Here is a 14,727-nt window from a genome sequence, read left to right on the forward strand (position 1 = left end):
ATAGAATCAGAATAGAATAGAATCGGAATAGCATAGAACAGAATAAGAACAGAATAGAACAGAATAGATTAGAATAGGAATAGAATAGAATAGAATAGAATAGAATAGAATGGAATAGAATAGAATAGAATAGAATGGAATAGAATAGAATCAGAGTTGGAAGGGACCTTGGAGATCATCCAGTCCAACCCCCTGCTCAGGCAGGAAACCCTCTACCATTTCAGACAAGTGGTTGTCCAGTCTCTTCTTAAAAACCTTCCAGTCTTGGAGCATTCACAACTTCCTGATGTGAAGAAAACATGGAGACCATCTTCTGGCTTCCTACCATTGCATAAGAAGGATCTGGGGACCCGGGTGGTCATATTTGTCTTCTTGGGAGAAGAAATCGCCTTGATCTCTTATCTCTCCTCGCAGGACACCGTAGTGGCCCTTCAGGGCCTCGCCTTGTACGCAGCCGCGACTTTCTCCCGCAGCGTGGAGGGCATCAAAGTGGCCTTGAAGTCTGGTGAGAACAGTCTGAAGGAATTCCAAGTAGACAACAGCAACAGGATTCTGCTTCAGACCCACGACCTGCCCAGCGTGCCTGGGGAGTATTCGGCCGTCGTGACCGGGAAAGGTTGCGCCTACATGCAGGTGAGGTTCCTAGGGATCCTTGGGAGAAAAAAGGCGGTGACAGGGCGCAAGGTGACTCCTGTTAGAGAGAAGACGATAACAGAAAAAAAGAGAATGACATAGAAAAATGGGTTCAGTGTCCCCATTCACTTTCAGTTATGGCCACTGCCTACACCAGGGGTGTCAAACTCAATTTCACTGAGGGCCGCTTCAGCATTGCGGTTGCCCTCGGGGGGGTGGGGGGGTGGCCAAGGTGGGTGTGGCCTACTGGTGGGCGTGGATGGAGTGGGTGTGGCCTACTGGTGGGCGTGGATGGAGTGGGTGTGGCCTACTGGGTGGGCATGGCCAGCTCTACATCGTTCGCGTCAAGGGTGCCTGTGGGGGCCTGGGCAGGAGTGGGACAGATCTGAGGGTCTCTGGCAGAAGGGGGTGGGACCGGGGCAAGCGCCAAGGCAATGGTCCATTTCTTCATTCCTCACAAAGGGTGACACCTCCCCAGCATGCACCCAGGGGGCGAGGCCGAAGCGGCAGAGGCTGGTTCCTCGCTGTTTCCAGCCGGTCTTGTGGAGCTAAGACTGAATGCCTTTCAGCATAGATGGCCACCACAAAATTGTACATTGGCTCCCAGCCGGCCTGGGCCAGGTCCAAGGCAGTGGGGGCCGTTCCCTCACTATTTCCAGTATGGCTTCACGGGCCACATGAAACCACTTCGCGGGCCGCATCCGGCCCCCGGGCCTTGTGTTTGACATGTCTGGCCTACACTGGCATGTCACCATCAAAAAAAGTTTTTCTCTCCAATCCAGAGCAAAAAAAAAATAAATGCTCACCCCTGCTTTAAAACTTAATAATAATTTCCTTTTTTACATCGCGGTGACCAAAACTGGATGCAGCATTCCAAGTGTGGCCTTACCAAGGCATTGTAAAGTGGCATTAACACTTCACGTGATCTTGATTCTATTTCTCTGTTAATGCAGCCCAGCACTGTGTTGGCCTTTTTGGCAGCTGCAGCACACGGCTTGCTCATATTTAAGTGATTGTCCACTAGGACTCCCAAGATCCCTCTCACAGTTACTACTATTGAGCAAGGTGCCACCTATTCTGTACTTGTGCATTTGGTTTTTCTTGCCTAAATGTAGAACCTTGCTTTAGGTGTCTGCAAAAAAAGATAAGAAGGCTGGCATCAGGTGGGCCCTCTCAGATGAGGGATTTAGACACATGCTCCCTTCCTGAGAAGATTCTGCTGTCTGTACTAAAACCTGACTTAGCCCGCTTAGGGGGAGGAGGAACATGGAGGACAGCTGCCAAAGAGGATCCCAGTTTGCAGTCAGCAAGTAGCTCTTCCTTTCTCAGACGGTCATCGCTCCCTTCAAAATGTAGGAAGCCGTCCCTGCTACATCGGGAGGCTCTCTGAACTGCTTGAGTGAGGTGGACATGGAGTTGATTGGCCAGAGAGAGAAACTCTCTTCCCACTTTAAAAGGGCAGAGAAAGAGTCCCAAAGGTGCTTTTTCAAAAGGCAACTGGACTTCCTTGTTTTTCCTTGAAGACGTTTCGCTTCTCATCCAAGAAGCTTCTTCGGTTCTGACCGGATGGTGGAGGATGGAAGGATTTGTATTCCCCGCCGTCGTCTGGTCATTCGCACTCTTTCTGAGAGCCGTTGAGGCCTTTCAACAGTTCCAAGAAGATCCCACCACCCATTTGCACTATTCAGGTGACTCTGAGGGCACAGATAAGCCTCCAAGTGGCCTCAGTGGCTCTCCGAAAGAGTGTGAATGAGCAGATGACCACAAGGAATATAAATCTTCCATCCATCCTCCTTCATTCAATCAGAACTGAAGAAGCTTCTTAGATGAGAAGCGAGGGAAAAGACAGTCCAGTTGCCTTCCATGACCTGGAAGACTGAGAATCTCCACAGACATGCAGAGAAAGAGGAACCATAGAGAAACGCGGTCCTATGAGGAGAAAGACCTGGAACGGAAGAAGAGTGGTAACCAAGGAAACTGTTCTATCCCAGCCTATTGCCGTCCTTGTTAGAGGCACAAGGACCAAACCCCTGCTGATACAATAGGCTGGAGACTTTAAAACAAAACAAAATCCCTTTTATTTGGGTGACAAACCTGTCAATAAGTCCAAAACACAAACAGCAAAACTCAAGTCCAAAGGAAGGAAATAGTCCACAGGAACACGTTGCAAACANGACTCATGCTCCTCACACAGCTGAGCTTCATCAGAAACACGACTGGAGGGGCCAGGCTCTTCATCAAGCCGTGAGTCCTGTAATTCATCAGAGCCTCCCTCTGACCCTGACGGCCCCTCAAAGGCCTCCTCCACCTCCTCCTCAGATTCCTCAGACTCAGCTGTTGGGAACACAGGCTGGCACGGAATCACAACAGAAACAGAAAGCAGAAAAGTCCAGCCTTGTTTAAGTAAGAAGGCCCAGGATTCCCTCCTTGCATTCCTAGCATGACACGGTAATGCTGAAGAGCTGCTGCTAATCAGGCGATAGCGCCGACCTCAGTCTGACACGTTCTAAGGTTGTTTTCCTGTTGTTGTTCTTCTACTGTGGACACACATCTGCTTCTCTGGTGGGCTTCCGAGAAGAAAGCAACTTTCAACGGAGAGGAAGAACTGTGGCAGTTGTCTTCCATCAGGTGCACTCCAGAAGTGTCGGCATTCGGCTTCTATTGGCCAACTTGGATGAAAATATTGGAAGCTGAAGGCCGACACATCTGCAGGACATCACACCGGAGAAGGCTGAGCAACGTGGATCTAGGATACGTTGGCACCAGGAGTCCAGGTGGATGGAGCGGTCCTAGATTTCCTTGAGCAGCAGAAAACCTGCATTGCCTTGTTGTTGTTGTTAGTTGCGAAGTCGTGTCCGACCCATCATGATCCCATGGACAATGTCCCTCCAGGCCTTCCTGTCCTCTACCATCTTCTGGAGTCCATTTAAGCTCATGCCTACTGCTTCAGGGACTCCATCCAGCCACCTCATTCTCTGTCGTCTCCTTCTGTTGCCCTCAATCTTTCCCAGCATTAGGCTCTTCTCCAGTGAGTGCTTCCTTCTCATTAGGTGGCCAAAGTACTTGAGTTTCAACTTCAGGATCTGGCCTTCTAAAGGGCAGTCAGGGTTGATCTCCTCTAGGACTGACCGGTTTGATCGCCTTGTGGCTAATTCACCAACAAAGATGACCCATTAACAAAATGTTTTCTCCTCAGACCACCTTGAGGTACAACGTGCTCCCACACCCAGAGGACGACCCATTCGCGCTGACCGTCGACACAATTCCCGAAACGTGTGATGGAGCCAAGGCCCACAAGCAATTCGACATTGTCATGAACGTCAGGTACTTCTCTCGTCAATAAGTCACAGCTGAAGGGGATCTGGCTGCCATTCAAGAGACGCCATTCAAACAAATCAGCCATCTCAGAGAAATGTGATTTGTTTGGGGTTCCATATATTGTGGGGACCTAATAATGTCTAATAATAATGTCTTAGCAAGGTTGTGTGAACTATTAAGCTATGATATGGCTTATTTATTTGGATATGGCAGCGGTTCCCCAACCTTTTGGGCACCAGGGACTCGTTCCGTGGAGAAAGGTTTATCCGCAAACTGGAGGGGGCGTGGCCTGCATCCGGCATGTTTGCACGGACTGCTTGCTGGCATGCCACGGACCAGTGCTGATCCACAAACCCGGGGTTGGGGACCCCCAGGGTATAGCATGCCATACACAACAAAACAGATGTGTTTTCTTAATGAGATGGTTGCATGAATCCAGCCACTTTATGCATGACATGCTTAACTGGACGAAGGAAGGGTGTAGTTAACTCATTGGACCACCCTGACAATTACTGTAATTCACAGGGAGTTAGTTCCAGTTTAAAACATCTTCAGCACTGCTTGGAGTTAAAGACACACAATCAACTACATCACAAAAAACAGCTTATAGGTCAGGGGTAGGCAACCTTGGCTCTTTTATGACTCGTGGACTTCAACTCCCAGAATTCCTGAGCCAGCATGGCTCAATTTGGAAACTCTCCTTTTCCCCTCAGCATGGCTGGCTCAGGAATACTGGGAGTTGAAGTTCACGAGTCATAAAAGAGCCAAGGTTGCCTACCCCTGTTATAGGTTAACCGTCCATTTTTCTTTCTGAGATAAAGTTGAAGTCCTAGGTGGCCCCATGAAAACAGGGCTTCTCTAGGCACTCTGTATGGCCTATCTCCCTACAAAGGTTGAAATAGGAACGGCAATAAGGAAGTCCTTCCCCGTTGTCTGTGTACTGCACGCATCATAATTGCAGCACTGCAGATATTTTTGGGTGCTTCAGAAAATGACAACCTCCCAATCATCTTTGTGAAGATGGGGAGGATTCAGAAAACAATCTGTGATTCTGTGTTGCTGGCATCCAGGGCTAAGTCAAGTGTCTGGGAGCAGAGGATAGTGATGTCATTTAAATACTGTCACCGCAACGTCATCTGGATAGATCTGGACTCCAAGCCCTAGTTAACCTTTAATGCAGGGAGAACAACCTTTGGATGGGCCAATATAGGCTAAGTGGTGGAATCACATCAGACCACTGACATTCAAACAAATCAGCCATCAACAGACACACAGAGATCAATCCTGTCTACATACCATTTAAAAGATACAATTCAAAGTCTAGGAAGCAAACAGCCCAGAACAGGTACCCTCCATCATCTATCACATACAGTAGTGGCCAAAATTGTGGAAGCCTTTTGGGAAAATGTACAGTAGAAATGCCACCTTCGGTTAAGTTTCCACCCATTTTTCTTCTAATTTCTTTATAACTGTAGCCTTGTTCACTTAATAATACTATTTTACATCGCTTTCTGGGCAACCAGTCGACTCTTTGCACCATTACTTTAATTTTATTACGTTTTACAAGCTCACTAAATGAAAGAACACAAAAAAACCCAACCGACTTGATAGCCATCACATAACACACTGACAAATGTCCTCCTCTCAGCTTCAATACAGGACATCAATAACTGAATCCTACTGTCATCTGATTGGCTCATTGCCAAAACAAGATGACACCCGATTGGCTCTCTAAACACTCATGGTCATTGGCTACAACCAGATGAAGGAAAGCTACCTGATATCAAACCTAAGCAAGTTGTGCTTCCTTTTTCTGGTTATTTGGCTATAGCTTTTCATAAAATACAATACAGATAATTGAACAAACTATGTTGCATTACATTCTTGATTAAATTATCTTTCCATTGATATATAGTTTTATGGTACTATTCCAAAACAAAAGTGATGTTATTAGCCATCAAACCTCAACAATACAGTTTTCCCAAAAGGTTTCCACAAGTTTGGTGTTTTGGTAGGGGTTTTTATAGGGGGTATTTTAGAGCAGGCTTTTTATTTAATATTTATTCTGATTTTTATTATCGCCTGTTCACTGCCCTGAGTCCCGTAAGGGAGATAGGGCGGTATATAAATTTAAATAATAAATTTAAATAATAAAAATAAGATAATAACGTAGATAAGCAAGGAACAGCACCAGAGAAATAATAAGGGAGGAAACAACGCCCTGTTAAAGGAGACGACAAAGAGGGAGCTACACTCTCGCCAAGATTGGCAGGACTGACTACCACACAGAAACAACTAACATGCTCCCCTTCCCTCTGCATTGATGATGTTGCCTAGTATGGTCAGGAAAGGTCAGCAGGAAAAGGGGAAATTCAGAGAGCACAAAAGAACACAACCGAACACATTTCCATCCCAATCAGAGACTAGAACATGGATCTTCTTGGTAGGAATCCAATGAGTGATTGTGGGATCAGGAATTAAAAACCCCACACCCATCTTAACCGGGGCTGACGTGGTTTCTTTTCCCTCTCATTTGTCCAGTTACACCGGCAAGCGTCCAGCCTCCAACATGGCGATAATTAAAGTCAAGATGGTCTCTGGATTTGTACCAAATAAGCCCTCTGCAAAAAAGGTAACGGATGGTCTCTCTTGACTACTGATCTCTCTTGACTGTGGCATTCCAAAGAATGAAGAGCTGCTGGGTGGAATTTGGCCACAAATGCCACCATCCAAGATTTATAGCCGAGACGTTGAAATAGAGTCTCTCTGTGTGGGGAGAGGAAGGGATGGGGAATGGAAATGTGCCCCACATTGTTTTATGATGGGCCATGCCTTCCATAGCAGTATCAACCATCCCAACATGGTCAATGTCATGTGTCTGACTAATGAAACACTTCAAAGAACTTTCAGGCATTGTTTAAGCTAAAAAGCCTTTATTAGTGTAAAGGAGTGTCAGCACGGCATGGTGGATGCCAAGATCTGAATTTCCCTTCCTTTGCACATCACATTCCAGGCATTTCCCCTCCCCTATTTTGGGGTCATGATTCACATCTTCCAATTAGCCTGGAGGGCAAAGATTCACTTCCGTCCTCTTCCGCGTGCTTTTCTCTCCTCTCTCATTCTCATCTGAATTAACTCTAAAAGTACCAGGCAGTTCTGCATATTTTGTCAAAGCAAGACTATTCAATATTAGCAGCGTTGACAGTCAGGTAGAAAAGAAAGACTCTTGGATCCATGCTTAGTCAAAAGTACACTTTACTAAAGCCAAGTGGTTACAGAAGAAGCAAAGCTGGATCTGGCGTTTTCGTGCCCAACGCACACAGTTAACTTTCCCTTGTTCCCATCCACCCCCCTGTTCTGTCCCAGCCTACGTACGTCCTTGTTACTTCACAAGGCAACCCCTCTTTTAACAGTAGACTGGAAAAAGAAACCCTTTTTATTTGAGTTACAGACCTTGTCCGCAAACGAAACGGAGCGCGAGCCAAACAGGGCATAAATCACTGGTAAAATAAACAGACCGTCATCTCTTGACACAGAAGTTCTTTTACAAACGGTTGCCTCCAGCAACCGGCCCTGCCCACACATTCCCTTTTTGTTACGCAGCCCCCAAGGCATGGCTTCTCACTGCTTTCTCCTCCTCCCTTGGAGTTGACCCATTGCCTCCCTCTGATTTACTCGTATGACCTGTCTACAGTTTACCAGCGTCTCTGAGGTCTTCCAGCTGTGCTTCCTCCGAGTCTGACTCATCCTCCCAGCCCAGCTGGCTTTCAGCTTGATCACAAAGTGATCTTCCTCACTTTGTAAGTCTTGTAACTCATCAGAGCCCTCCTCCGACTCTGATGGCTCCCCAGGCCCCTTCTCCTCCTCCTCCTCTGATTCCCCGGACTCAGCTGCCGGGATCACAGGCTGGCACGGAATCACAACACCCCACTAGTTACCATCGAGCATCATAGTGTGACCTTGGAACGTGTGTCGACTCTCACAGGACGGCACGATTCATGGTTTCATTTTCCCTCAGGCTAGACCTTCCTTTGTCCCCTCTGGCCGATCTTTCCTCCCCCCCCCCCCGTTGCTTAGGCAACGCAGAGCGTAGCAGGATGGCAGCCCTGATAGGCAGCCATTTTGTGAGAAGGACCAACAGCCTGCTTTCCAAAATGGCAAGCAGTGCTGAATATTCCAAGGGTGACCTCTGTTGGCCAAGGGCACTTCACCTCTCCAAGATCACGGCCAGGTTCTCCTTCCAAGGTTTCAGCCAACGGCCGGACGGCGGATTGGTGCCCCTGATCCATAATAATGAAGAAATCTCCCGTTTTGTTTTCCACAGCTGGAAAAGCAGGCTTCGATTAAGCGGGTGGATGTATCAGCCACTACAGTGGAGCTGTATTTGGAGAAGGTGAGTGCGGAAACCAAAATGAGGGAACGGGCGAGCTATAATGATAACGATAACCTTTTAATGATAATGGAAAGGCCAATAAAGAGAGGAAGGGAACTGCTGAGGGAATTTGCCCACTGAATCTTCCTGTGGAGCATGAAAAGACTCATACTCCACCTAAAGGCAGAGAGTCATAAACAAAGGAAAAGGGAATTACTTCGTTGAAGTATTTGGGAAAAGGTACAATAATATAAGAAGCCAATGGGTGCGGTCCAGATATTTGGGGCTCCATCCCTTATCCCCCTTTGTCAGGTTGTGTGGAGCTAGTCCGAAACATCTCAGCCTTTCATTGGGTGCCTGGCGGGCTTCAAAATTTCAACCTTCTAAGCCGGGGTAGGCCACCTTGGCTCTTTTATGACTCGTGGACTTCAACTCCCAGAATTCCTGAGCCAGCCATGCTGAGGGGAAAGGGAGAGGTTTCCAAGCTGAGCCAGGCTGGCTCAGGAATTCTGGGAGTTGAAGTCCACGAGTCATAAAAGAGCCAAGGTGGCCTACCCCTGGTCTAAGCAGTACAGGTTGTCCTCGACTTAACGACAGTTTGTTTAGTGACCATTCAAAGTTACAATGGTACTGGGGGGAAAAGTGATTTATGAGTGCTGCAGCTGCCAAAAAGGCCAACACAGTGCTAGGCTGCATTAACAGAGGGATAGAATCAAGATCACGTGAAGTGTTAATTAATACCACTTTACAATGCCTTGGTAAGGCCACACTTGGAATACTGCATCCAGTTTTGGTCACCACGATGTAAAAAAGATGTTGAGACTCTAGAAAGAGTACATAGAAGAGCAACAAAGATGCTCAGAGTTCTGGAGGCTAAAACATATGAGGAACGGCTGCTGGAATTGGGTATGTCTAGTTTAATGAAGAGAAGGGGGGACATGATAGCAGTATTCCAATATCTCAGGGGCTGCCACAAAGAAGAGGGAGTCAAGCTATTCTCCAAAGCGCCTGAAGGCAGAACAAGAAGCAACAGATGGAAACTAACCAAAGAGAGAAGCAACCTAGAACTAAGAAGAAACTTCCTGACAGTTAGAACAATTAACCAATGGAACAACCTGCCTCCAGAAGCGGTGAATGCGCCAACACTGGAAGTTTTTAAGAAGAAACTGGACAGCCATTTGTCCGAAATGGTATAGGGTTTCCTGCCTGAGCAGGGGGTTGGACTAGATGACCTTCAAGATCCCTTCCAACTTTACTATTATTATTATTATTATTATTATTATTATTATTATTATTATTATTATTATTATTATTATTATTATTATTATTATTATTATTATTATTATTATTATTATTATTATATTACATGACCATTGCAGCCATCTCTGTAGTCATATGATCAAAATTCAGATGTTTGGCAACTGGTATGTGGCCTTTTGATGAGCAAAGTCGAGGCGGAAACCAAATTCCCTTAACAACTGTCTTACTAACTTAACAACTGCAGGAGTTTACTTAACAACTGTGCGGTTGATGTGGATTCTGAGGGGTTCGTAGGCCGATGTGTCCGTTGATGGAATTGCTTGTGGAGTGCCAGGCTTTGACGAAGTCACGAGCGTGGCGGGCGGGAGGTAGCGTGGCCGATGATTTTTACTGTTGCTCCCATCAAACCGGTGTCGGTGTGGGTAGAGATTATGTACGCCGCCAAGGGACAAAGGAGCCATACACTGAAAATGTGCAGGTGGACCTTGTCTAAACCTCTTTATTTTATCCGCAGCTGACCAACGTCACCATGCACATCTCGTTCACGGTAGAACGGAGCTTCGAGATCCAGAATCAGAGGGCGGCGTTTGTGCAAGTGTACGACTATTACGAAGGTGAGCTCGGAATATGCGGCTGTGGGTTCTGAATTCGATCCCGCCCCACCGCCAACGTGTCCTCCCTGAGGACTCCAAAGCCAAATCCCAAAAGATGGTAAAAGAACAGCTCACGTCCCTTTGGGACGTGAGGGAAGGCCCATTTGATATTAACCATAGTTTCCCTTCATGTTTCCAGATGAATCCACCGTGGTTCCATATAGCGCCCCCTGCAGCAAAGGTACAGTATGGACTCCTTTTGAACTCTTACTACTCTCTTCCAATCTTCTTTCTTTCTTTTTTTGCTGAGTAGAACCTTCTAAACGCGACCAATTTGCATTTTTATTCTATTGAATAGAATATCATTCCAAAAAAAAATATATCTGTCTTTGGCTTTATGCCAGCGGTCTCCCAACTTGATAACTTTACACCTTGCGGACTTCAATTCCCAGAATTCCTCCAGCCATCCTCAAGCTCGACAATTTTTAAGGTGTGAGGACTGGAATTCCCCAGCCAGCAGAAGTCCACACTTTTTAAAGTTGCCGAGGTGGAGAGACATTGCTTTAGATTGTCTGCGTCTTTGAAATCCATTTGCTTCCAAAGGTGTTCAAGAAAAGTATGTAGGTTGACTTCGCTGAATAGCAAAAGCGCTTAGACTTATATACTGCTTCACAGTGCTTTACAGACCTCTCTAAGCGGTTTACAGAGTCAGCCTATTTGCCCTCAACAATCTGGGTCCTCATTTTACTGACCTCGGAAGGATGGAAGGCTGAGTCAACCTTGAGCTTGTGAGAATTGAACTGCTGGCAGCTGGCAGTCAGCAGAAGTAGCCTGCAGTACTGAATTCCAACCACTGCGCCACCATGGCTCTCGGCCCTAATTTGATTACTTTGAACATGGCTCAGTGTGTCAGGTTTATAAGCTAATGTTCATAATTTACATTAATAAGTGAAGCTAGCCTATGTTTTATTCAAGAACTACACTTAAATCAAGTCCTAGAATCAGGGGTAGGCCACCTTGGCTCTTTTATGACTCGTGGACTTCAACTCCCAGAATTCCTGAGGCCGCCATGCTGAGGGGAAAGGGAGAGGTTTCCAAGCTGAGCCATGGCTGGCTCAGGAATTCTGGGAGTTGAAGTCTACGAGTCATAAAAGGGCCGAGTTTGAAGACCCCTGGATTATAGCGTCGTAAAAAGAAAAAGAAACATGGATAAGGCCATCCACAGATAAAAAGTTCCTCAAATTTGTAATCAAAATACCGTGAAAAATGTGCCACCCACAGATATGTCAACCCCCATTTTTCATGGTACACTTTATTTGGCAACTTTGAGGGTCAGCTTGTCCATGGATCACACACAATGTGTAGTCCTTAATGGAGCTACATTTACATGGAGCAGGGGTAGACCACCTTGGCTCTTTTATGACTCGTGGACTTCAACTCCCAGAATCCCTGAGCCAGCGTGGCTCAGCTTGGAAACCTCTCCCTTTCCCCTCAGCATGGCTGGCTCAGGAATTCTGGGAGTTGAAGTCCACGAGTCATAAAAGAGCCAAGGTGGCCTACCCCTGTCCTAGTGCAATGTATATCCTCAAAAATTAAAAGAAAGAAGGGCTAATTCAGCTCCTTTCTGCAACTGTAACAACCTGCTGGTGTTCAAATGTGTTGGGACTTCAGTTTCTTTCGTAATATGCCATGCTAGCTGAGCAGGACAGTTTTTGTACCTGGAGAGGGGAGGTTTTAATCATAGCCACTCCCATCCAATTTCTGTTTAACTAGTCCAGCAAGAAGGATGTGAACTTCACCTTAAAATGATAAATCATCCTAAAAGGAGAAGCAAGTTTGGCTTGGAGAAGAGGTCCAACGCCCACATTTCTTTGTCCACCTTTGGTTGAATGCTTGGCTTAGCTCAGGGGTGTCAAACTCAATTTCATTGAGGGATGCATCAGCATTGTGGTTGCCCTCGGGTGGGGGTGGGGGTGCAGCCTACTGTGTGGGCGTGGATGGAGTGGGTGTGGCCTACTAGGTGGGTGTGGTCAGCTCTACATCATTCGCGTCAAGGGTGCCTGTGGGACAGGAGTGGGACAGATCTGAGGGTCTCTGGCAGAAAGGGGTGGGACCAGGGCAGAGCCCATCAAGCCGGATATGTGAAGTAGGCAAGGGCCATTTGCTGGCCACTTCCAGGCGATGATGCATTTCTTCATTCCTCACAAAGGGTGACACCTCCCCAGCATGCACCCAGGGGGCGGGGCCGACGCGGCAAGGGCTGGTCCCTCGCTGTTTCTAGACGGCCTTGTGGAGCTAAGACTGAATGCGTTTCAGCATAGATGGCCACCACAAAATTGTACATTGGCTCCCGGCCGGCCTGGGCCGGGGCCAAGGCAGCGGGGGCTGTTCCTTCACTGTTTCCAGGATGGCTTCGCGGGCCACATGAAACCACTTCGCGGGCCGCATCCACCCCCCCCCGGGCCTTGTGTTTGACATGTCCGGCTCAGCTGATCTTTTGATGGTCTTTTCTCCCCCACAGCTAAGTCTGGGAACGCATGAGGAACAGAGTCGCCCTCCACCGTCTCCCAGTTAGTCCCAAAGATGCTTTCCTTCCCAACCTGATGAGAAAACAACAGGCAGAAGACGGCCACCCAAAGACCCAAGAAGAACCAGGCGCCCTCTGGGCGCCTTCCTTCATCGACCGCTTTGCGAGCTCCAAGGAATTTGAGACACGCCACCGGCTTCACCTTCTCTCCACTTGGGTCCGGAAAAACAAACATCTGGCATTTGCTGTTGTCTCCTCTGAGGGGTGGAAAGAACGAAACAAATAAATAAATGTATGGATTTCATCAGCTGTGCTTCGAATCCATCTTTCACGTGGGTTTCCCTAATACAGGGGTCGGCAAACCTTAAACACTCAAAGAGCCACTTGGACCCGTTTCCCAGAGAAAAGGAAACACTGGGGGCCACGCATGGGGTGGGGGAAGCTTGATTGAAGAGTTTAATTAAAAAGAAATAGAGGCTGCGTTCTCTCTCTCTCTCCCCTCCCTCTTTGTCTCCCTCCCTCCCTCTCTCTCTCCCCTCCTCTCTCTGATCTTCTGCTCACCTGGCAAGCTGGCTTCACGCTGTTGTCCGACAAGCTGACACACGTTCTTATTGGGCTGGCTCTCTCCTGCCCTTGGTCTGCCAGTCCTCTTCCCCCACTCAGTGTGTGTGTGTGAGAGAGAGAGAGAGAGAGAGAGAGACAGAGAGACAGAGAGACAGAGAGAGAAGGGAAGCGCAAGTGCCTCTAATAATAATAATAGTAATAATAGTAGTAATAATAGTAATAATAGTAATAATAGTAATAGTAATAATACTAATACTACTACTACTACTACTACTACTACTACTAATAATAATAATAATAATAATAATAATAATAATAATAATAATAATAATAATAATAATAATAATAAAGTTGGAAGGGACTTTGGAGGTCATCGAGTCCAACCCCCTGCTCAGGCAGGAAACCTACACCATTTCGGACAAATGGCTGTCCAGTCTCTTCTTAAAAACTTCCAGTGTTGGAGCATTCACCGCTTCTGGAGGCAGGTTGTTCCACTGGTTAATTGTTCTAACTGTCAGGAAGTTTCTCCTTAGTTCTAGGTCAGTGATGGCGAACCTTTTAGAGACCGAGTGCCCAAACTGCAACCCAAAACACACTTATGCATCGTCGGGTGCCGGGTGGGTGTGGCCCATTGGGTGGGCGTGGCTGCGGTGGTAACAGCAGACTGAGTGGGACTAAAAAGTTCATTCAATCAATTCCAACTTTGCAAGATCTTTTTTTTCCCTGCGAGAAGTTGAAATTGACCGATTGATTGAACTTTTTTTTTTTTGGTACACAGTGGCAGAGGCCTAAAGCGAAAAGGTTTTATAAAACCCAGCTGAAGGCCTAGGACTGGGGTGATGGCGCGCATGCCCACAGAGAGGGCTGAGTGCCGCCTCTGGCACCCGTGCCATAGGTTCGCCACCACTGTTCTAGGTTGCTTCTCTCCTTGGTTACTTTCCATCCGTTGCTTCTTGTCCTGCCTTCAGGCGCCTTGGAGAATAGCTTGACTCCCTCTTCTTTGTGGCAGCCCCTGAGATACTGGAACACGGCTATCATGTCCACCCTCGTCCTTCTCTTCGTTAAACTAGACATACCCAATTCCAGCAACCGTTCCTCTCTCTGTCTCTGTCTCTGCAAATGGCGGAGGGGGCTGAGAGCCACAGGAGAAGGCTCAAACAGCCACATGCGGCTCCGGAGCCGCAGGTTGCCAACCCGTGCCCTAATAGAAACAGGCTTGCTGTGGATATTAAGAATGAAAAAGCAACCTCTCTAGAAGTTCTGGAGAAGATTGTTCAAACCGATTGGAATTTGACGGCTTGTAAAATCTGTTTTGTTCCAATGGGGATCCTTACCTATTCCAACCCAAAACTCCGGGTCCTGATTGGGCAAAAGTGGAGGAAGTGGTAGACCAACCTCAGAGTCAACAGAAAGCAGTTCACCTGGATACGTCTGTGGAGATTCTCAATCATCCAGGTCAT

At 47.2% G+C, this 14,727-nt stretch overlaps 1 protein-coding gene across 1 annotated transcript in view; it reads left to right on the forward strand.

Moving 5' to 3' along the window:
- LOC107295168 (alpha-2-macroglobulin) overlaps positions 1 to 12,996 on the forward strand; it is a gene marked incomplete at its 5' end in the record, with an annotated part of 46,703 nt that extends 33,707 nt beyond the window's left edge. The window contains 7 exons of the mRNA XM_015824469.1: positions 415 to 633; positions 3,830 to 3,957; positions 6,493 to 6,583; positions 8,276 to 8,344; positions 10,098 to 10,197; positions 10,376 to 10,417; positions 12,698 to 12,996. Coding sequence (XP_015679955.1) covers positions 415 to 633; positions 3,830 to 3,957; positions 6,493 to 6,583; positions 8,276 to 8,344; positions 10,098 to 10,197; positions 10,376 to 10,417; positions 12,698 to 12,717 — 669 coding nt within the window. The remainder of the gene's footprint in view (positions 1 to 414; positions 634 to 3,829; positions 3,958 to 6,492; positions 6,584 to 8,275; positions 8,345 to 10,097; positions 10,198 to 10,375; positions 10,418 to 12,697) is intronic.
- Positions 12,997 to 14,727: the final 1,731 nt, after the last annotated feature.

The sequence above is a fragment of the Protobothrops mucrosquamatus genome, unplaced genomic scaffold, assembly GCF_001527695.2.
Source record: "Protobothrops mucrosquamatus isolate PMUCROS unplaced genomic scaffold, P.Mucros_1.0 scaffold2246, whole genome shotgun sequence".
Classification (NCBI taxonomy): domain Eukaryota; kingdom Metazoa; phylum Chordata; class Lepidosauria; order Squamata; family Viperidae; genus Protobothrops; species Protobothrops mucrosquamatus.